The sequence below is a fragment of the Morone saxatilis genome, unplaced genomic scaffold (genome assembly GCF_004916995.1).
Source record: "Morone saxatilis isolate NCDOM2014 unplaced genomic scaffold, NCSU_SB_2.0 Contig18, whole genome shotgun sequence".
Taxonomy (NCBI): domain Eukaryota; kingdom Metazoa; phylum Chordata; class Actinopteri; family Moronidae; genus Morone; species Morone saxatilis.
Genome location: NW_023339740.1, coordinates 7145461 through 7162978, shown reverse-complemented (window position 1 = coordinate 7162978; position 17518 = coordinate 7145461). Strand labels below are relative to the sequence as shown.

Below are 17518 nucleotides of genomic sequence, written 5' to 3'. Positions count from 1 at the left end.
GCATATTTCTTTTGCAGCAGCTGTCTGCTCAGTCCTTCTGTGGGAAGAGGCCTGCTGTGCCACAGCCCACCTAGACATCATTGACTTTGATTTGCAGCCTAAAATTGAAACTTTTTAAAAAAGTCAAAAAAGAAAAATTGTCTTCTTATATCCACCAATAACACTCCAGGAAGTATTTCAATGAGATAAAGGGTTAATGAAATGATTAAACATGAGTGATACACATGTTCTTTTAATTGTTTAAAAGTGTTCTAATATGAGGTTACATGAATGACTGTAATCTCAAAAGTACTTATTATTATTGATTATTATTATTATCAGGTAGCCCCACTTAATCAGTACTTCACTGGTCCTTGTATCTTTTGTCTTTCAGATATAACACGTTGCTGGCGGTCATCTCTCAAAGTCTCGGTGATATAGTGAAGGCTCTGAAGGGTTTAGTGGTGATGTCATCAGAACTGGAGCTTATGGCCAACAGCCTGTTCAACAATGTGGTGCCTGATATGTGGAAAGCCAAGGCAAGACACACACAAGTGTTCTTCTCCTGAGTCCCTTGTGGTTACCAGTGGTCAGCTGGCATGTAAAACGTTATGTAGCATAACAAATCTCAGGATGAAGTATTTACATGAATTCTTCCTTTTGACAGCATTCATTTTTAAACATTTACCTTCTCATATTTTGATACATTTAACAATTCTGGATCATATTAAAGAGAAACCCCGATCCACACACACACACACACACTTAGTCAGTATGCACAGATGCTGCACGTCTTGCAGGGGAAGCCACAAAACAGACACAATCCTACATCTTTTAGGGGATTTTTTTAAGGTAATGTCAAAGTACAGAGAACTGTGCCTTCAACTGAACTAATATTATGACATCCATCAGTGCGTGTTATTGTGTGCAGTTGGGGATGAGACTCAGTGTGCAGGACATCACATGGACTTTTGGTGACATTTCTGTGCTGCCCTAATAATTCCAGGCTCTGCTTTCTAATAATACGTAACTCTTTGACTGGCCGTGTGTCTCCCTCCCTCCAGGCCTACCCGTCTCTGAAGCCTCTGGCCTCCTGGGTGTCAGACCTGCTTCAGAGGATCAGTTTTCTGCAGAGATGGATCAGTAAAGGCATTCCACCTGTTTTCTGGATTAGCGGCTTCTTTTTCCCCCAGGCTTTTCTCACCGGAACCCTCCAGAACTTCGCCCGTCGCTCCGGCACCTCCATCGACACAATTGGATTTGACTTTGAGGTCAGACAGTGTGTCTGTGTCATTCTGCTCACTAGCTAAAAACACACTGATGTTTTTTTTGTCAGATATAGCAGTACACATTGACCACTCTGAACTGACTGTGTATGAATATCGACATGTACTGTAAATGTTTTTTTATTATTTTTAATGGTTGATACTGACTGTGATCCTGTTTCTTCTTTATCTATTTCGTAATCCCCTTCAGGTGGTAGTGAAGTCAATGTCTGAGATAACAGAGAAACCAAACACGGGCTGCTACCTCCACGGTCTATTCCTGGAGGGGGCTCGCTGGGATAACGAGGCCGGTCAACTCACAGAGTCCAGGCCCAAGGAGCTCTTCACAGAAATGGCTGTCATCTGGCTGATCCCCAAACCCAACCGAAAACCTCCGACCTCTGGGGTCTACGTCTGCCCCATCTACAAGACCCTCACTCGTGCTGGTTAGTACAAACTAGATTCATCTATATTACAACTAATACCATTTGATAGTTTGACTAACAAGTGTATTAACCCTGTTTTTTAGTGTGACTTGGTGTTGGTCTGCTCACTCTAGGGTTTGTGTGCATCACCTTTTGGTGGTTTTATTACTCACCCAAAATAGACTCCAGTTAGTGTCCTGTTTCACGAAGCGCCTGAAAGTGCAGCTCTGTATTTTCCACCCACAGCACGTAGCCTCGTGCTGCTCAGAAACACAGTGCGGTGATGGAAAACTACAAACAATTTTCTTCATGTCACTGAACTACTTTGTGTGCTTTTGTAGGGACTCTGTCTACAACCGGCCATTCCACCAACTATGTGATCGCGGTGGAGCTGCCTACACACCACAGTCAGAGACACTGGATCAAAAGGGGAGTCGCCCTCCTCTGTGCACTGGACTACTAAATATAGACACAAACACATTTTTTTTAAATGAGAAACACCTGTCTTTATACTGTATGTTTGTTTTACAGCCCACAACAATGATGACGCTTTCTCTATGCACTTCATGTCACTAAAAATGAGTTCATTGAAACTCTCCTTCAGTCTGTGTAATAAACAGTTTTTCACAATGCAATATTAGTGTAATACTGTTATGTAGGATTATTCACTTTGATGAAATCATTTGGTTTAAGGAACAACATACTATGCTGTACCTTTTCAGGACCAGACGTCCATATGTAAGTTTAGCTCTAAATCTACTCTCCTCCTTTACTCTCATAAACCAACAACCAGCTTCTCTTGTTGTCCACAGTGTGCACTGAGCACTGATGTGAATATACGTGCTGCTCCTTTAAGGCGGCCACATAGGCCCGGTTGAGAAATATGACTGCTGGGTGGTGCTTAAACAAACAGTGACAGTGACTGGCCGTGATGTGAGCGCAACTGAAGGAGTCCAGATTGAACAGGAAACTGAGATCACCAGGATCAGCAGAATACCCTCACTCCTGCTGTCTGTTAGAGACCTCACTGGAATTTATTCTTTCTCTGACTTTCAGATCTTCTAAAGATATCTGGATTCCTCTGAAGAGTTGGCAAGTCAAAAAAAGGGGAAAAAAAGGCGGGCATTTAAGTTCGGTGAGAGAAGAGTGGTTATTGTGTAGTTTAAACAAATGTAATTAGTTGTATAAGCCACAGGCGAACCGTACAGTGGGATTACCGTGCGGAGTCCTCAGGGGCTGCGCTGCCCAGGACAACCAGACGCGCCACCGCTGCTGGAGGAGTCCTCGGCAGTTACCGGAGGGCAGCGGGAGTCAGCGCACTACTTAGGTGAATTACCCACGGTGTGTTTCTTCCCCCGCTGGTGACAACGAGCCGGTGTGAACATGTTACAGAATGGAAACGAAAAGGAGAAACTGCCGCAAGCGCCGAAGGCTGAAGCGGAACCGGACTCTCCGACTGGAGACCCGAAACAGCAGCAGCCGCAGGAGCCGCAGGAGCCGCAGGAGCTGCCCGCTCCTCCCGCTGCCGACGGGGAGTCCACACAGTTCCCCCTGCCCGTTTATCCCAAACTGGAGATAAAGCGCAACGCGGTGACGGACGATTATAAGATCTCCAGTCAGGTTCTGGGCTTAGGGATCAATGGCAAAGTGCTCCAGTGCTTCAACAAGAAGACTGGAGAGAAGTGCGCACTGAAGGTACTGAAGACACCTGACACTTGTGTAATAACCAGGGTAGTAGAGGATAGACACCCTCAGCTCAGTTTACACACCTCCATTAGCCAGGCAGTGCTTTTAACCGTGAACGTTACATTTATAGTCACTTACAGCATAATTAAAGGATTAGAAGCATTTTGAGTGTTTCCCAAATGATCATAATTGAAAAACAGACCTGGACACACTATGATATTTCTGACAATGTCTGGAAATAATTTATAGTTGTTGTTTAGTGGCTCATCTCTTTGGTGGTTAATCTACACATCTGTTTAGATTTGGCTCCTGAGTTGATCCTTTAAATATATGTTTTGTCCTGCATCCACTGCAGTAACTGTAGGAAAATGGAAATCTGTCTGCATTGTGGTGTGAAGAAGTAGATTTGGGAGCTCTCATATTTATAGTTTTCTTTATGACTTAAATGACCAGCCATTCATCGTCCTGACCATGTCATACACATACACATACTCAGCATGTTGTATATCATGTAGGTTTGAGTTGTTGTTTCAGCAGATGACAGCTGAGAATCGAGGCCTGTTTTATTTCTGTCTGCAAACATTACAGATATATCTTTGAACCAAACCTTCATAACATCACAAAACGGCCATTTGATCAATTTCAGATCAATAGCAGGTTTCAAACCTGCTTATTTTGGTGGCAGGGCGACCATTAACAAATGAACAATAACAAAGTAACAATTGTACGTTATATAGAGGATTAAATGTTAATAACATAATAATATATATTTTTTGTATACATTTATCATGATATCTAAACAGGGTTTAGTTTGTGTGTTTAAGTCGGTTGCCAAGATTCAAAAACTTTGACCTGTATTGCGTTCAGATTTCTGTCACAGACTTACCGGACTAACACCGAAGCTTGACATAGAGAGACTATGATTAGCTTACATGCATGTCTGAACTATACTTCTGCATTGATGTGTACCAGCTGCCCACATTGGGCTTTACATGTACTGTACATGTTGCCCACTGGGCTCACGTGCTCTACATGTGGACAGGCTGAATGTGATCATGGCGCAGTGTTTTCCTGGAATCTCGTCCTATCTCTGGATCAGATGCAAGTTCAGGGGCGCACAGTCACCCACCCGGCCATATGCTGTGCCATGTTACACTCGTCTCATACAGCCACATGGATTTTGACAGTAACACCATATTCTGGGCAGCAGTGGAAAGTTGGGCCTTCATACACGGGTCGTCAGGCTGTCACCTGTCACCACCGGGGCCACAGACTCAGAGAGATTTACTGGCTTACAGTAATCCATCTGGATCTGAGCTGACAAACCAGGCAGCAGCAGTGTCACAGGCTGAGCTGTGGACCCGGGCTCTGGGAGAGAAAGGGAGGCAAAGGATGAGAAAGAGAGATAAACAGCAGAAAATAGGAAGGCACATACAAAAGATGAGAGGCCAAGAGGGATTCAGTGCTTGATAGCATCACGCCAGCCTGGGAGAGGCAAGAACACAATTACTGCTTATAAATAAAAGAAAGAAAGCAGAGAGAATGATAAAAAAAAAGTATGTTGCCACAAAATCTTCAGGCTGCTTGCTGAACTCAACTCATGTCAGAGAGGTAAGAAAACGCAGTTGGTCCACAGTACAGGAGTGACAGCATCCATAACAGCCTGGTGCTTGACATTCTCCAGCTTCCAGCAGGTCAGAGTGACCCCAGCTAAGAGGACGCCCCACAGACCCAACACTCTCTGAAACCCTCTTAGCTTCCTGAAGCCCCTGTTAAAAGCTTTGAGAGATAACAAAGGAACCACTCATTTAGCTCTTGCTGGTGTCTGTGTTAGTGTGCTTGTGCATTGTACTGGACTAAGGGACAGTTTTCTGAGTGTACTTTTATTCTACTTTATTGCCATTTAAGCTAATTTACGACCATCCCAGTATTGTTTTAATCTCAAAGCAAATAGAAGGCGAAAGGAAATAATGGAGAGTGTTGGATGTGTGTGGGAGATGTGGAGAGTTTACCAGCTCACTGGCTTTTTAATTAAGTGTTGCTCTGAGCGCTAAACGTAATGGATGGGTACAGGTTTAATCCACTTTGGAGCTGGAGGGGAGCCATCCTCTTAATGTAATTCAGTTAGTCATCAGGATTCTTTTAACTTGGATTTGTTTGACTCCTGGGAGGAGACGGACCTGGGAGATCCTTGTGCTTCATAGCAGTCCTCCTTAGCACCGCCATTAACTGTTAATACCACTGGAAGCACGGTTTTTGGCCAGTGATTTTTCCATTTTAGCATCTGAAGTACCTTCCAGCTTAGCGCACGGAAAACTGTACAAGCTACAGGTCTGTGTACAGGCTTCCATTCATAGTCTTCCCTTCAGCCTCTGTGGTCTGCTGTTTGGCATGCTGGTGGCACATGTGGGTTTCCTCTGGGACTTACAGAAACCAAACTGACAGAAATTCTAGTGTTTTGGTCAGACGCTGCTGAAAGCTGCACTCAGATCTTCTGCAGGCTCGCTCCAGGCAGCCGGTGCTGTTAAACCAGTTAATCAGTCTCAGAGGTTTGGGCTTATAAATATCCATTTACTCTCAAGCTTCAGCTGCTTGTTGTGCAATCCAAGCTCATTATCTGATTTGAGTGTAGTGTGGAGGATACATGCTTCAGTCTAACATGTCTTGAATGAATGCAGCAGCTTTGTGGTGGAGGATCTTTGTAGTATTCAGAAGAGAGAAGTGGTGTTGGTGTTGATCACTCCTGCTGTCTGCTCAGTTTATAGAAGAGGAACTTTGATTTTACTGCCTAGTGGGGACATTCAGTGGGGATTTTTAGCTCCGGTTCTCTATGATTTAAGAAAAAACATAAAAAAATATACCATAGGTGTTTTTCTTACTTGAGTTGGAGGTTTGTGGTGTAATGAGTATGTTGGGTGAGTTTCTGAAAGATGTTTTAAATTGTATTATAATACTACAAACAAACTACATAGCACTTTGTCCTGTCATTTTTAGCCATGCTAGAGGTGCAGCTCCAGGGATGGTTGTTGTTCAGTGCTCAGATATCTGAACAACATTTGGATGTATTGCCATGAAGTTTAGTTCAGACATTCATGGAGCCCAGAGGATGAATACTACGTATTGCTTTCAGTCCGACAAATGTACGTTTGTCCAATATTTTGTTTTATGACCCAAAACCTGCAAAACTAATAAAACACAACAATTTCTATATTCAGGTGATTAAACACTAATAAAAACACACTTTTTATATATTATATTCCATATCCACCAACAGATCCTCCTAAACGTTACACACTGGACCTTTAACTAAGCTGCTGAACATGGTTAACATAGACCTTTTTCACAGCAGCCATTTTGACATGAAATAGTAGGGTAAACACAGGCGTTGCCAATGATAGTAATTAAGGCACTGTTCTATTCAGGTCAAACAGGGTGCTACTATTGTGCATGTTGGCTCCGTGGAAACCCTCTACTACATTAAATGGAACTGGAACTTTAATTAGTAAAATTGGTGTTTACCCTACTATTTCATGTCGTGAAAAAAACGTTATACCTGCTGAACATCAGCATGTTAGCATTGTCACTGTGAGCTTGTTGCCCTGCAGGTGTGTTAGCATTCAGCTCAAGTACAGCCTCATAATAATCGTCATATATCGGTGTTATTATTAAACCGCATAATTTTAGTCATAGATTTAATAAAGCAGTGCGCCATTGATTTTGCTGCACAAAGCAAGTATGGATAAAATGTATTTTAGCAATTACTGATTAACTGTTTACTGCTTTGATGTAGACGCTTTATTGGCTGAAGTTGTAAAGATAAACCTTTTTATGAAGATATACAATCCAGCGCTCTGACAACCACTAATATTTGATAGAGTGTAAACATCCTGGAGCAATAGAGTGTGTGGGGGGGCGTTGTCAGGTAGAGGTGTGTGTGTGTGTGTGTGTGTGTGTGTGTGTGTCAGTGTGTGTTACAGTCTCTATGGACAGAGTTCTGATTGGTTCAGAGGAGCGTGAGGTTGTGGTTGATTGGCTTAGAGCAGGATCAGGGACAAGCGATTAACTACAGCCCCCTTCGTGTTTTATATGTGTATTTAATCCACACAGTCCTTTTTTATTGTAGCTAATTCTGGTTCATTGCAGGAAATTAAGGAAACCTGCTCTTATGCTGTCTGCTCTGATTAAAGTCATAAAGCTATAAATGACAGAGCAGAAAGTAACCTGCCAACTGCTTTGCTTCACAGAATAGGCCACATGTAGTAGTAGATCAGACAAATAAGTCACCGGAAACCCTCAACTTCTACTTTCAACACCCTGCTGCTCTGAAACTCTTGGCCCTCACTTCCTCTTTGACATTGGCGAGCTGACACACAACATCGCGACCAGTTTTAACATTTGGAGTTTCCAAGAAATGTTCCATTATTTCATTTCCACCCATAGATTTGAATCTGACATTTTATAAATATACAATATCTATTCTTTCCACATTTTAAGTTCACCCGTTAGAGAACACAGGGTTAGTGTGTGTGCGCGGGTGTGTGTGTGTGTCGTAGGTCAGTGAGTCAGCCTCGCTGTCAGTTATGTACTCCAGACTCGGTCTGTGACCAGGCCGGCCTTGTGAACAGCAGATCGTTCCATCACTGTCATATCCAAAAATACACTGTGACTGAAGACGTGTGCTATGTCAAGGTCCGCCACTTGCTGTGTGTGCGTGTGTGTGTGTGTGCATCTGCTTATGTCAAACACACACAGTCTGGTCATGTGACCGGTTTGCTTTAAGAACTGTATGTGTGTCCTCGTCTTACACAGAGTGGATCAGCTAAGACAGTCAATAATTGCGTCATTGTTCTTATTACTATAAGCTTTTATTTGATTTATTTTCGACACAAATTGAAGGGTCAATTTTCGCCAACTAAAACAAAAAGATGTATAATTATTTAACCCTGTAAAGGATGATATAGGTAACAAGAATGTTTTGTTTTTAACTAAATTAATATCTGACATGGTGCCAAGATTTGAGGGATAGAGGCTATAATAGGTCCATGTGATATGGTTGACATTATCACTACAGTGTTAATAAGATAATGACAATCAACTAATCAACATTAGTGCTGCAACTAACAATCCATTTTGTTACTGATTAATTTAAATTATTAGTTTTTAAATTAATCAACTTTATGCTATAAATATTTAAGAATATCCATCACAGTTTCCATAAGTAACAGCTTCAGATTGCTCGTTTGGTCTAACTAACAGTTGAAAACCCAATATTGAATGTACAATGATATGAAAAAGAGAAAAACAGCAAACTGAGAAGCTGCAACCAGAGAAACTCAAATCGACTTAAATAACTAATTTAGTTAGTTGTTAATCACTGCATGTCCTGAACATTTACTGACATTTTATATGATATAAAGGCAATGTGATTCCACTGAAACTCGATTAACAAAAGTATTGAATGAGCATAGCAATGTAAATAGATTTATTGAGTTCATTAGTACCGTCTTACACTGAAAACCTTATTTTATATTCATCATCAATTCATTTTGGATTCATCTTTCTCTGTGTGTCTCCCAGATTCTCTACGACAGCCCCAAAGCGAGACGAGAGGTAGAGCTCCACTGGCGAGTATCAGGAGGACCATATATCGTTCCAATCCTCAGCCTGTACGAGAACATGCATCATGGGAAGAAGTGCCTGCTCATCATCATGGAGTGGTAGGATTCACATTTCATCACCAGTTTACACACCCTGACAACCACGGATTTCCCTATTATGTCTTTATATCTGGTGATGTTTAGTGTGAGTTATCGGATTAACTGATAAATCACTTAAAAACTTGTTTATCAGGTTCAAAACTGGCATCAAACTTACAGTGACTACAAATTCCCAGAAGTCACAGCTCTGGACTAACTTGCCTCTTTTCAACTAATAGAAACTGGGAAGTTACAGTCGCTGTACTTACAGGTTTCCACTGGAATTTATGCATGTGCTTTGTGATAAATAAAGACAACACACTCTAGAGGGGAATAAATACAACTCGATAAAAATCAGCACAAAATCACAACGTACATTTAGAGCTTCAGTATGAACATATGTTGCAGAAGGTTTATGTGACCCACATATGTTATTTTCTGTATAAATATGGAAGAAGAATCTGGTGACGACACCTATGGATTTAATATTTCCAGGTTTTAGCCCACTCTGTTAGCCAACCTGAAGCCTATCTCAAGTTGCTTTTCAGAATGTTTTTTCCACCATGTTGAGAAGGCTGAAGGTCATCTGTCTCCCAACAAAACAAATCTCTCATAAAGCCATTCTCCTGAAAAAGCTTTAGGATATTAATTTTTCCAATATATCTAATATGCTCATATATTTTCACGCACAACAGAACCCAGTGAGTGTGTGTGCATGTGTGTCTGCAGTGTTCAAGCATGAGCTTTGTGCCACCGAGGGCAGAACGTTAACACATGCTAAAGGTCAGTCATAAGACCTGACGCGCTGCAAAGTGAAAACGTCGACACTGACGGTGAGATAGAGGGACAGATTCCATCTGGGCTGCACATGTCATGACAAACTGTCCATAACAATACCCAGAGTGACTGTGAAAGTGATAAAACATTGTGTGTGTGTGTGTGAGCTGTAGTTGAGCTTTGTACTTACTCTTTCACTTGTAGGAGGAGGAAAAAAAACAATCCAGAGGAAAAGAGAAATGACACTGACCTCTGTTTATGGGGATTTTAATCAGTGACTAACTGGTTCTCATCATCACATTTATTGACACAGCAACTATGAGTGTGGTACTGTATGTCGTGCCCTTGTGTGTGTGTCAGTAATCTCTTCCTGTGCGAGTGCGGGTCAGAGGGGGACAGCAGTACAGCCTACTGCAGTCCTTTGACTGTAGCACACATTTCTCTCTCCATTATCTGTTCATCTGTGTGCTTATGAAACACAACAGGCTGACTCTTACCTAAAGCACTCAATGCAAATCCATGTCACAGTTTGCACAAACACATTTTTCCGGAAGGGAACGTTTCAGACATCAGTGGTTGGTGAGTGGGTGTGAAAGTGGAGAGTGGGAAGCTCAAAGACCTGATGTCTTTGGTGGCATAAGTGTCTGAACTTTGAAAGAAGTGGGTCAAAGCTCTTCGATAGGAAAGTTTGTGTTAAGTTAGTGTGTTGTTAGTTTGTGTGTGCAAAATATGTTTTCACATTAACTCTGTTGGTTCTTTCTTTCTTTTTCTTTTCTGAAGAAGACTGACTCAGTATTTTTAGAATTTCACTTTCACTCATCATTTCTCTTTTCAAGAGACGGAAAGCTTCAGTAAATATATCGTTTTGTCAAACTTATCAGGGTAATGATTTATTGTTGTAAGTTGCACAATAGCAGGTCATTACTATGGTTATATCAGATAATAGTTAAATTTTTTTTGCTAAGTCTGGAGTCTGTGTGGAGTCTAACAGTTATACTGTAATTGTGATGCTTTGTACACATTTATTTATTAGTTCCAGCTTGATTCATTACTAATTCCATTACTGTTTCCCAGTGCCTTCAACACAAGTAGTAATTACTTATAGTCCCCCTCCACACAAAAATACAGGGCCTACCAGCATGATTTGTGACATCACAAATAGTTTGGAAGTCCATTCTGGTCCAGTTTGCAACTTGTACAGTGTGATGTAGAAACTTGAAGCCACCAGTGCACACACAGTGAGAATGGACTTTACAGTGAAGGAGGAGACATATTGTGTCCAGCAGGAAAACTTCAGAAATTAACAAAATGTGAATATTTATAGACTCTGATATTTTTAATGAGATGGTCTGGAGGGGATCTTTAAATTCAAATGTTTATTTTGGCAAAACATTTTTTCTACAGAAGGCAGACGTTAAAGTGTGAAATACTGAGCCTCTCATTGATTTTAGAAATCCTCAGAACATTTTATAAACATTTGTTGATGTGTGATATTCAGTGTAATTTGTGCAGTTTGTAAATTGTGTGTGTGTGTGTGTGTTTGTGTGTCTCCAGTATGGAGGGAGGAGAGTTGTTCAGCCGAATCCAGGCCCGAGGTGACCAGGCCTTCACTGAGAAAGGTGAGGACTGATGGAGGGAAGGACTGATAAACACACCACAGAATGTGTGAGAGAAAGACTGAACCATTTTTCCCAGGAAAGAGTGATATAAGGCAGACAGTACAGAACAGAAAATAACCTGTTTGATTGTTTTTCTGTTTTATTTGTATCTCTTGTGTCTGGTTTGAGAGAGTGTGTTTTCCTATTTTCCTCCCAGAGGCTTCTGAGATTATGAGGGACATCGGCACGGCCATTGACTTCCTCCACAACATCAACATCGCGCACAGAGACATCAAGGTGCAGAAAGATGAAGATCACCTCCCAGATCATGAAAAATGTGATTAGTACTGAGACACTGAAGGACATTCTGTCTTATTTTTTCTTTCTTCTGCCTCCTAACCAGCCAGAGAACCTGCTGTATACCACTAAAGAAAGAAATGGGGTCCTCAAATTAACAGACTTTGGCTTTGCTAAGGAGACTACGCTACACAACCCTCTACAGACCCCCTGTTATACGCCGTACTACGTGGGTAAGTTGTTATTTTGTAAAATGCTCTTATTTTCCTGACAGATGAACGTTTTTGACAGATTTTTAAATAGGAAAAACAACATAGTGTCTGAAGCCATTTTTTGACACTGATCTCCATTTATAATTTTTTATCTATTTCTGTGTGTTTGTGTTTTGCCAATGATAAGCTCCTGAGGTTTTGGGCCCGGAGAAGTATGACAAGTCATGTGACATGTGGTCTCTGGGCGTCATCATGTACATCCTGTGAGTACTGCTTTTATATGATGCGTTTTGTAAATGGATCCTTCAAACAAAGCGTAGGTCAATCTTTTTAAGGTTTTTAAAGTTGCTGTCTCTGTCCCACCACATTTGTCTCTGTAGGCTGTGTGGCTTCCCTCCATTTTACTCCAATACAGGCCAGGCCATTTCTCCGGGGATGAAGAGGAGGATCAGGATGGGCCAGTACGAATTCCCCAACCCAGAGTGGTCGGAGGTGTCACAGGAAGGTTAGAATTACATTTGTTGTTGTGGTATTTTTCTGGAAAATAAAATAAAGTCTTCTTGATATGAACTGTTATTATGAGCTGACAAATTAATGTTACAGTTAGATGAAAACTGTAGCAGACCAGTAAAAGATTACAGATTACAGTCGAAGAGAGACAGACGGATATAAGCAGAACACAGACATAGGCAACAGTAAAAGCAGTGGGAACAGCAGACAACGTAACAACAAATGCAAGCAAGGACAGAACAGCTTCAATGAGCCGGAGACACTTCATCATGAACCCTGCAGCATTAAACAAGGAGGGATAATAAATAAATTAATTACTGGAATTAAATGTAACAATAGTAGGCATATGATATGACTGTTTGTGAGCAAGTGCTCTGCTGGAGTGTGAAAAACACATCATGCTGTCCGACTATTTTTATTCTCTGTAGCAACCAGAAAGACATGTCAGTGACAACACATGCATTTTGTGTTCGGCCGTGTTCAAGATAAAGGTTAAAGAACTAAACTTTTCCTGCTCAGAGCGAGCTTTCTGTCAGCAGGTGGTGGCAGGGGGCAGTTTGGTTGTGTTCCAGCTAAAAGAGAAAGATGACAAAATGATAGCATTCTGCAAACGTTTACAAAATGATCTGAATATGAGTCAAAGCACCCTGTCTGACATGTGAAGAGCACTTTCATGTTTATCTGCATCAATCAAGCTCCACAGTGAAGAACAGGAAACCATAAAACAGCTGACTCTGCCTACACACCTTTACTGACCTAGTCAAAGCCTCTCATGTAGAAACCTCAGTATGTGATCAGCGGCAGCACTGGGGGGCGCGCTGCACTTTTTTCAGACATCATTGTGCTGTATCACCTCTTTAAGCTCCATGTGCTGTCACCTGAAAGTGCGGTCTCTGCAAACAGACAACATATTATGGTTTAGGTCTGTGTTTGCCTTTGCTGAAAGCACAGTGCTGCCCCGGCGATCACTGTAGTTCATCTCCCACACTCACTGTCTGGCTGCTAAAGACTTACAACAAATGATCATGCACAAACTCTTTTATGAGTCATCTTACAGAAAACTCAGAGACAACAGCCAGCTGGTGACGACGCATGACTCTGTACACACTCTGACATTTTCTATTTTTTCACTCAATCTCGCTCTTCTCTCTCAAGTAATCCTATTTGCTGTGTAAGTAGGCCAGTCTGTCCCTGAGACTAGGAGAAGCTTCATAAGATTTGCATGCGTGTGTGTTGTTGTGATAATTATTTTTGCGTCGCCTTTTCTCTTCCAGCAAAAGATTTAATCTATCAGCTACTGAAGACGGACCCCAACGAGAGGATGACCATCACTCAGTTTATGAACCACCCGTGGATTAATGTAAGTATCTGTGTGTGGAGTACAAATAGACATTGTATACTTCCTGTGCTGCTTCCTGTTTGTCTGTGCATCTGTTTGCTCATATCTTAATCTGTATGTGTGTGTGTTTGCACTCTGCAGCAGTCCATGATGGTTCCTTCCACTCCGCTCCACACCACCCGGGTTCTGACTGAAGACAGAGAGATGTGGGAGGATGTGAAGGTCAGAAGCACAACAACACTGCCCCCCTCTGGTCACTCTTTTACATTACAACCTGTTGCTGCTGTGCTGCTTTATGTTGACCCCAGTGCTACAGAGGAATTCCAGCATTTAAGTATTAAACAGCCATGAAATTTAGGGACAAATTTAAAAAATAATGGCCAAAATGGTACAGGGGAAAAGCTCCAGAACTGCTGTTTCCTATAATGCAACTCAAGAGAATCTTTCATGATCCTGCATACCTGGTAACTACCCACAGCTTCCTATGGCTATAACTCAAGTTAGATAACTAAAGTTTGTAATGCTTTCTGCCCAGAAATAAGATATGTGGGACATATCTTATCTAGATATGTAAGATAAGTACTTTATTAAATTGTTTTTTCACTCTTTTTTAATTACACACACACACACACACACACACACACACTTCATGCACTCGGACATGCAACAGGGAGAGAGATGGTGGAGTGGATGGGCTGCCCCGTTAGCGCGCCTCATGAGCGTTTCTTGGGGTTAGGTTGCACTTGCTCAAGGCACCTCAGCAGTGGTGGAAACTGGCACTCTCCAGCTACTCAGTCCACACTCCATCACTTGTGGCTCACTCCGTGGACTTGAACCGGTGACCCTCCGGTTCCCTACCGATGAGCTACTGCCGCCCAAAATTTTTCAATCACTATGACATCATCAGTTATTAATGTCCAGTAAGCTGATTTTAATGCGTAAAATCTGCAGAAACCCTCTTTAATGATTAATGATAATGAATAATGATTACCAGCCAACAAAGGAAAATTGTCCATTCCAAATTAAAAGTTTACACCATTAAATAAAACTCTCACCATCTTGATGGTCCTCTGATGGCCACCAGGGGGAAGCAGAGGTTACAGTCTATTTTGTGCTGTGAGTTAGTTGAGTGTAAAATTTAACACGCACACTTAAACACAAAGCCCTGTGCCATTCTCCCCAACTCTTCTTCTGTTGTACACAAAGAGATGTGTTTAAAGAACAAGAGCGCTGTTTGCTCTCATCGAGTCACTGTGGGGTTAATTCCCCCAGCACTGTGCGAAATGTCTCAGTTGAGCAATTGTATATTTTTTCAGTGGCTGTAAATTTGAGCTAGAATCCTGAGTAGAAAAGCACATTCCTTCACAGCAGCTGAATGAATGTTGGAAGCGATAAGGTATGAAAAGAGACATTTCTCCAAAATGATATGCACACAATACACCACTGTTCAGTTCTGCAATGGTCAACGCTACGTTGCGAAAATATTTCACAGATTGCACTCCTGAACCACCACTTCTCAAAAAGCACAAAAGTGAGATGTTACATTCTTTCCACATAGGTAGTTTGGATCACGACTGACAAGTGGCCGCAAATCATGATGGAGAGTTCGATGGTTTATATTTCCAGTCTTTTTTAGTACATTTTTCACAGTCAGTGTTTGCTCAGGCTTCTCTTGGCCTCGGCCATTGATGACTTGACCTTTCCACAGCTCATAAATGTTTTCCCTGCACTACAAATGATTTATGAATTAAAGGAATAGTAGTAAACATAAGACCAATGCCATCCAGTCAGTTGTCCTGGCTAGCTTATCATAAAAACTGGAAACAGCTAGCCTTGCTCTGTCCAAAAGTAATAAAATCCATCTATCATCCTACCTGATTAACTACTTAATTAGATATATGTGTTATCTCATTATTTAAAGCCACACAAAAACAACTGATGTGTAAGAAGGTCAAGTTGTGGTTTTACTGCGGGTTATATGTTAACATTTCTATTTCTCGGCCAAGAACAGGAACTTTCTCAAGTCTCCACACTGGTTGCCTAGCAACTGCCGAAAGGTAGTCCGACACGTAACCCCCAGTAAAACCACAACTTGACATTTTTACACTTTGGTTTTAGCATTAAGGATTAAACATATTAGATGTAGCGTGTAAGTTAGTGATCTTTAGAGGTGTTGATAGGCAGATTTAGTTACCTTTGGACAGAGCCAGGCTAGCTGTTTTCTCCTGCTTTCAGTCTCTATGCTATGCTAAGTTAACGCTGGCATCAGCTACGTATTTACAGTGAGAGTGGTATCAATCCTATCATCTAACTCTCAGCAGCTGTATTATTTAAACATTAGTCATTTAAAAAGATTGGTTGAGAATAAAACTCAACAAAGGTGTACTTATTGCAGATGTGCCCTCTGTAGTACAGTCTCTGCCCCTTGTAGTATAACTGGAGTAGTCTTTACTGAACTAACACTGTTACAGCTGATCCTCTACCCTGTCCCTCACAGGAAGAGATGACCAGCGCTTTAGCCACCATGCGTGTGGACTACGACCAGGTGAAGATCAAAGATCTCGACACCTCCAGCAACCCACTACTCAACAAGAGACGCAAGAAGGCCGCAGCAGGGGCCAAGACTGGGTCCACCGTCTGCCAAAGTCAGTGAGACACGGAGGATTGTTGGTGGAAATCCGGGGAGAACAGCCAGTGATGAAGAAAAGCAGCTCAGAAGAGGGAAGAAACATCAATTGGTGCAGGAGAGGATCATTCAGAGATCTGCTCAGGACTCAAGAGACTGGATGTTGGAGAAATGTTCTCTGGAGTAAAGGGACAACATAGGAACAACAGCAAAGTCCGACCTGGACATTCATAAGACATATCAAGTCGTAATATCACCTGTCAGTGGTAGAAATCAACAGCTCTGTTCACTGTGGGCCTAATCTGTTTTTAATGAATATAATGAATGTATGTAATTTTTAGATCTTGCCTGTTTGTAGGAGTGTCTGTGTGTACACATGAAGTATTTGTAGTGGTTTGTGTATTTGAAAGCTGGATTGCCTATTTGAGGTATCCTTTGGAACTTTGCACTAGTGTGCATATCACACACACAGACAGACAAACGAACTGTGGACAGACTGTGAAACTAGAGCACTCACTACCTGCATTGTCTTAATATTGTCTGTCTTTTGCTTTCAGGAGTTAAAGCAAAGCCTGACACTGACTGTCTTGTCAATAAAATGTAGCCTCCATAATAACTTACAGTTCCATCAAAGGGAGTATTTTTTATTGAAGCAACAATAAAACGGCCTCACACGTACGGCCGAGCAGTACATTTAACTCAGTGTTATGGCTGCAGATCCACATTGTGTCCTCATAATGTCAGTGCGAGGCCACAGAGCTTTATGTAAGCAGTCGTGGTGTAATGGTTGGTTGTGTTACATGGATGAGTTGTGACACTTTTCTTGAGAAAAAAACTGTGTGTGTGTGTGTGTTTAGGCATTGAGTAAAACGCTTCCAGTAAATAGGGTCTGCAGTTTCACTTCATATTAAAACATGAGCAAGACAGTGCAGCCTTTAAGTGAACCTCATCTGTATCGACTCCGTGTGAGATTGCATTTGTCCATTTGGTTGTAAATAAAACTTTATAAAGTAAAGCTGGAGAGTTCATGTGCAGGATGTTTTATTCTGTGGACCTTGCAACTATTGTTTTTATAATCGTGCCTTTCAGGCTTTGCAAGGCTGCTATA

At 41.6% G+C, this 17518-nt stretch overlaps 2 protein-coding genes across 2 annotated transcripts in view; both read left to right on the top strand.

Moving 5' to 3' along the window:
- dnah1 (dynein, axonemal, heavy chain 1) overlaps nucleotides 1–2304 on the top strand; it is a 29557-nt gene extending 27253 nt beyond the window's left edge. The window contains exons 75-78 of the mRNA XM_035662576.1: nucleotides 374–518; nucleotides 1044–1250; nucleotides 1456–1690; nucleotides 2011–2304. Coding sequence (XP_035518469.1) covers nucleotides 374–518; nucleotides 1044–1250; nucleotides 1456–1690; nucleotides 2011–2132 — 709 coding nt within the window. The 3' untranslated portion in view covers nucleotides 2133–2304. The remainder of the gene's footprint in view (nucleotides 1–373; nucleotides 519–1043; nucleotides 1251–1455; nucleotides 1691–2010) is intronic.
- Nucleotides 2305–3052: 748 nt separating this feature from the next.
- On the top strand, nucleotides 3053–17425 carry mapkapk3 (MAPK activated protein kinase 3). The gene is made up of 10 exons (XM_035662574.1): nucleotides 3053–3364; nucleotides 8933–9072; nucleotides 11383–11447; nucleotides 11644–11723; nucleotides 11830–11956; nucleotides 12123–12198; nucleotides 12316–12440; nucleotides 13720–13805; nucleotides 13926–14006; nucleotides 16282–17425. Exons 1-10 carry the CDS (start codon nucleotides 3053–3055, stop codon nucleotides 16435–16437), a joined length of 1248 nt encoding a protein of 415 aa, XP_035518467.1. The 3' UTR covers nucleotides 16438–17425.
- Nucleotides 17426–17518: the final 93 nt, after the last annotated feature.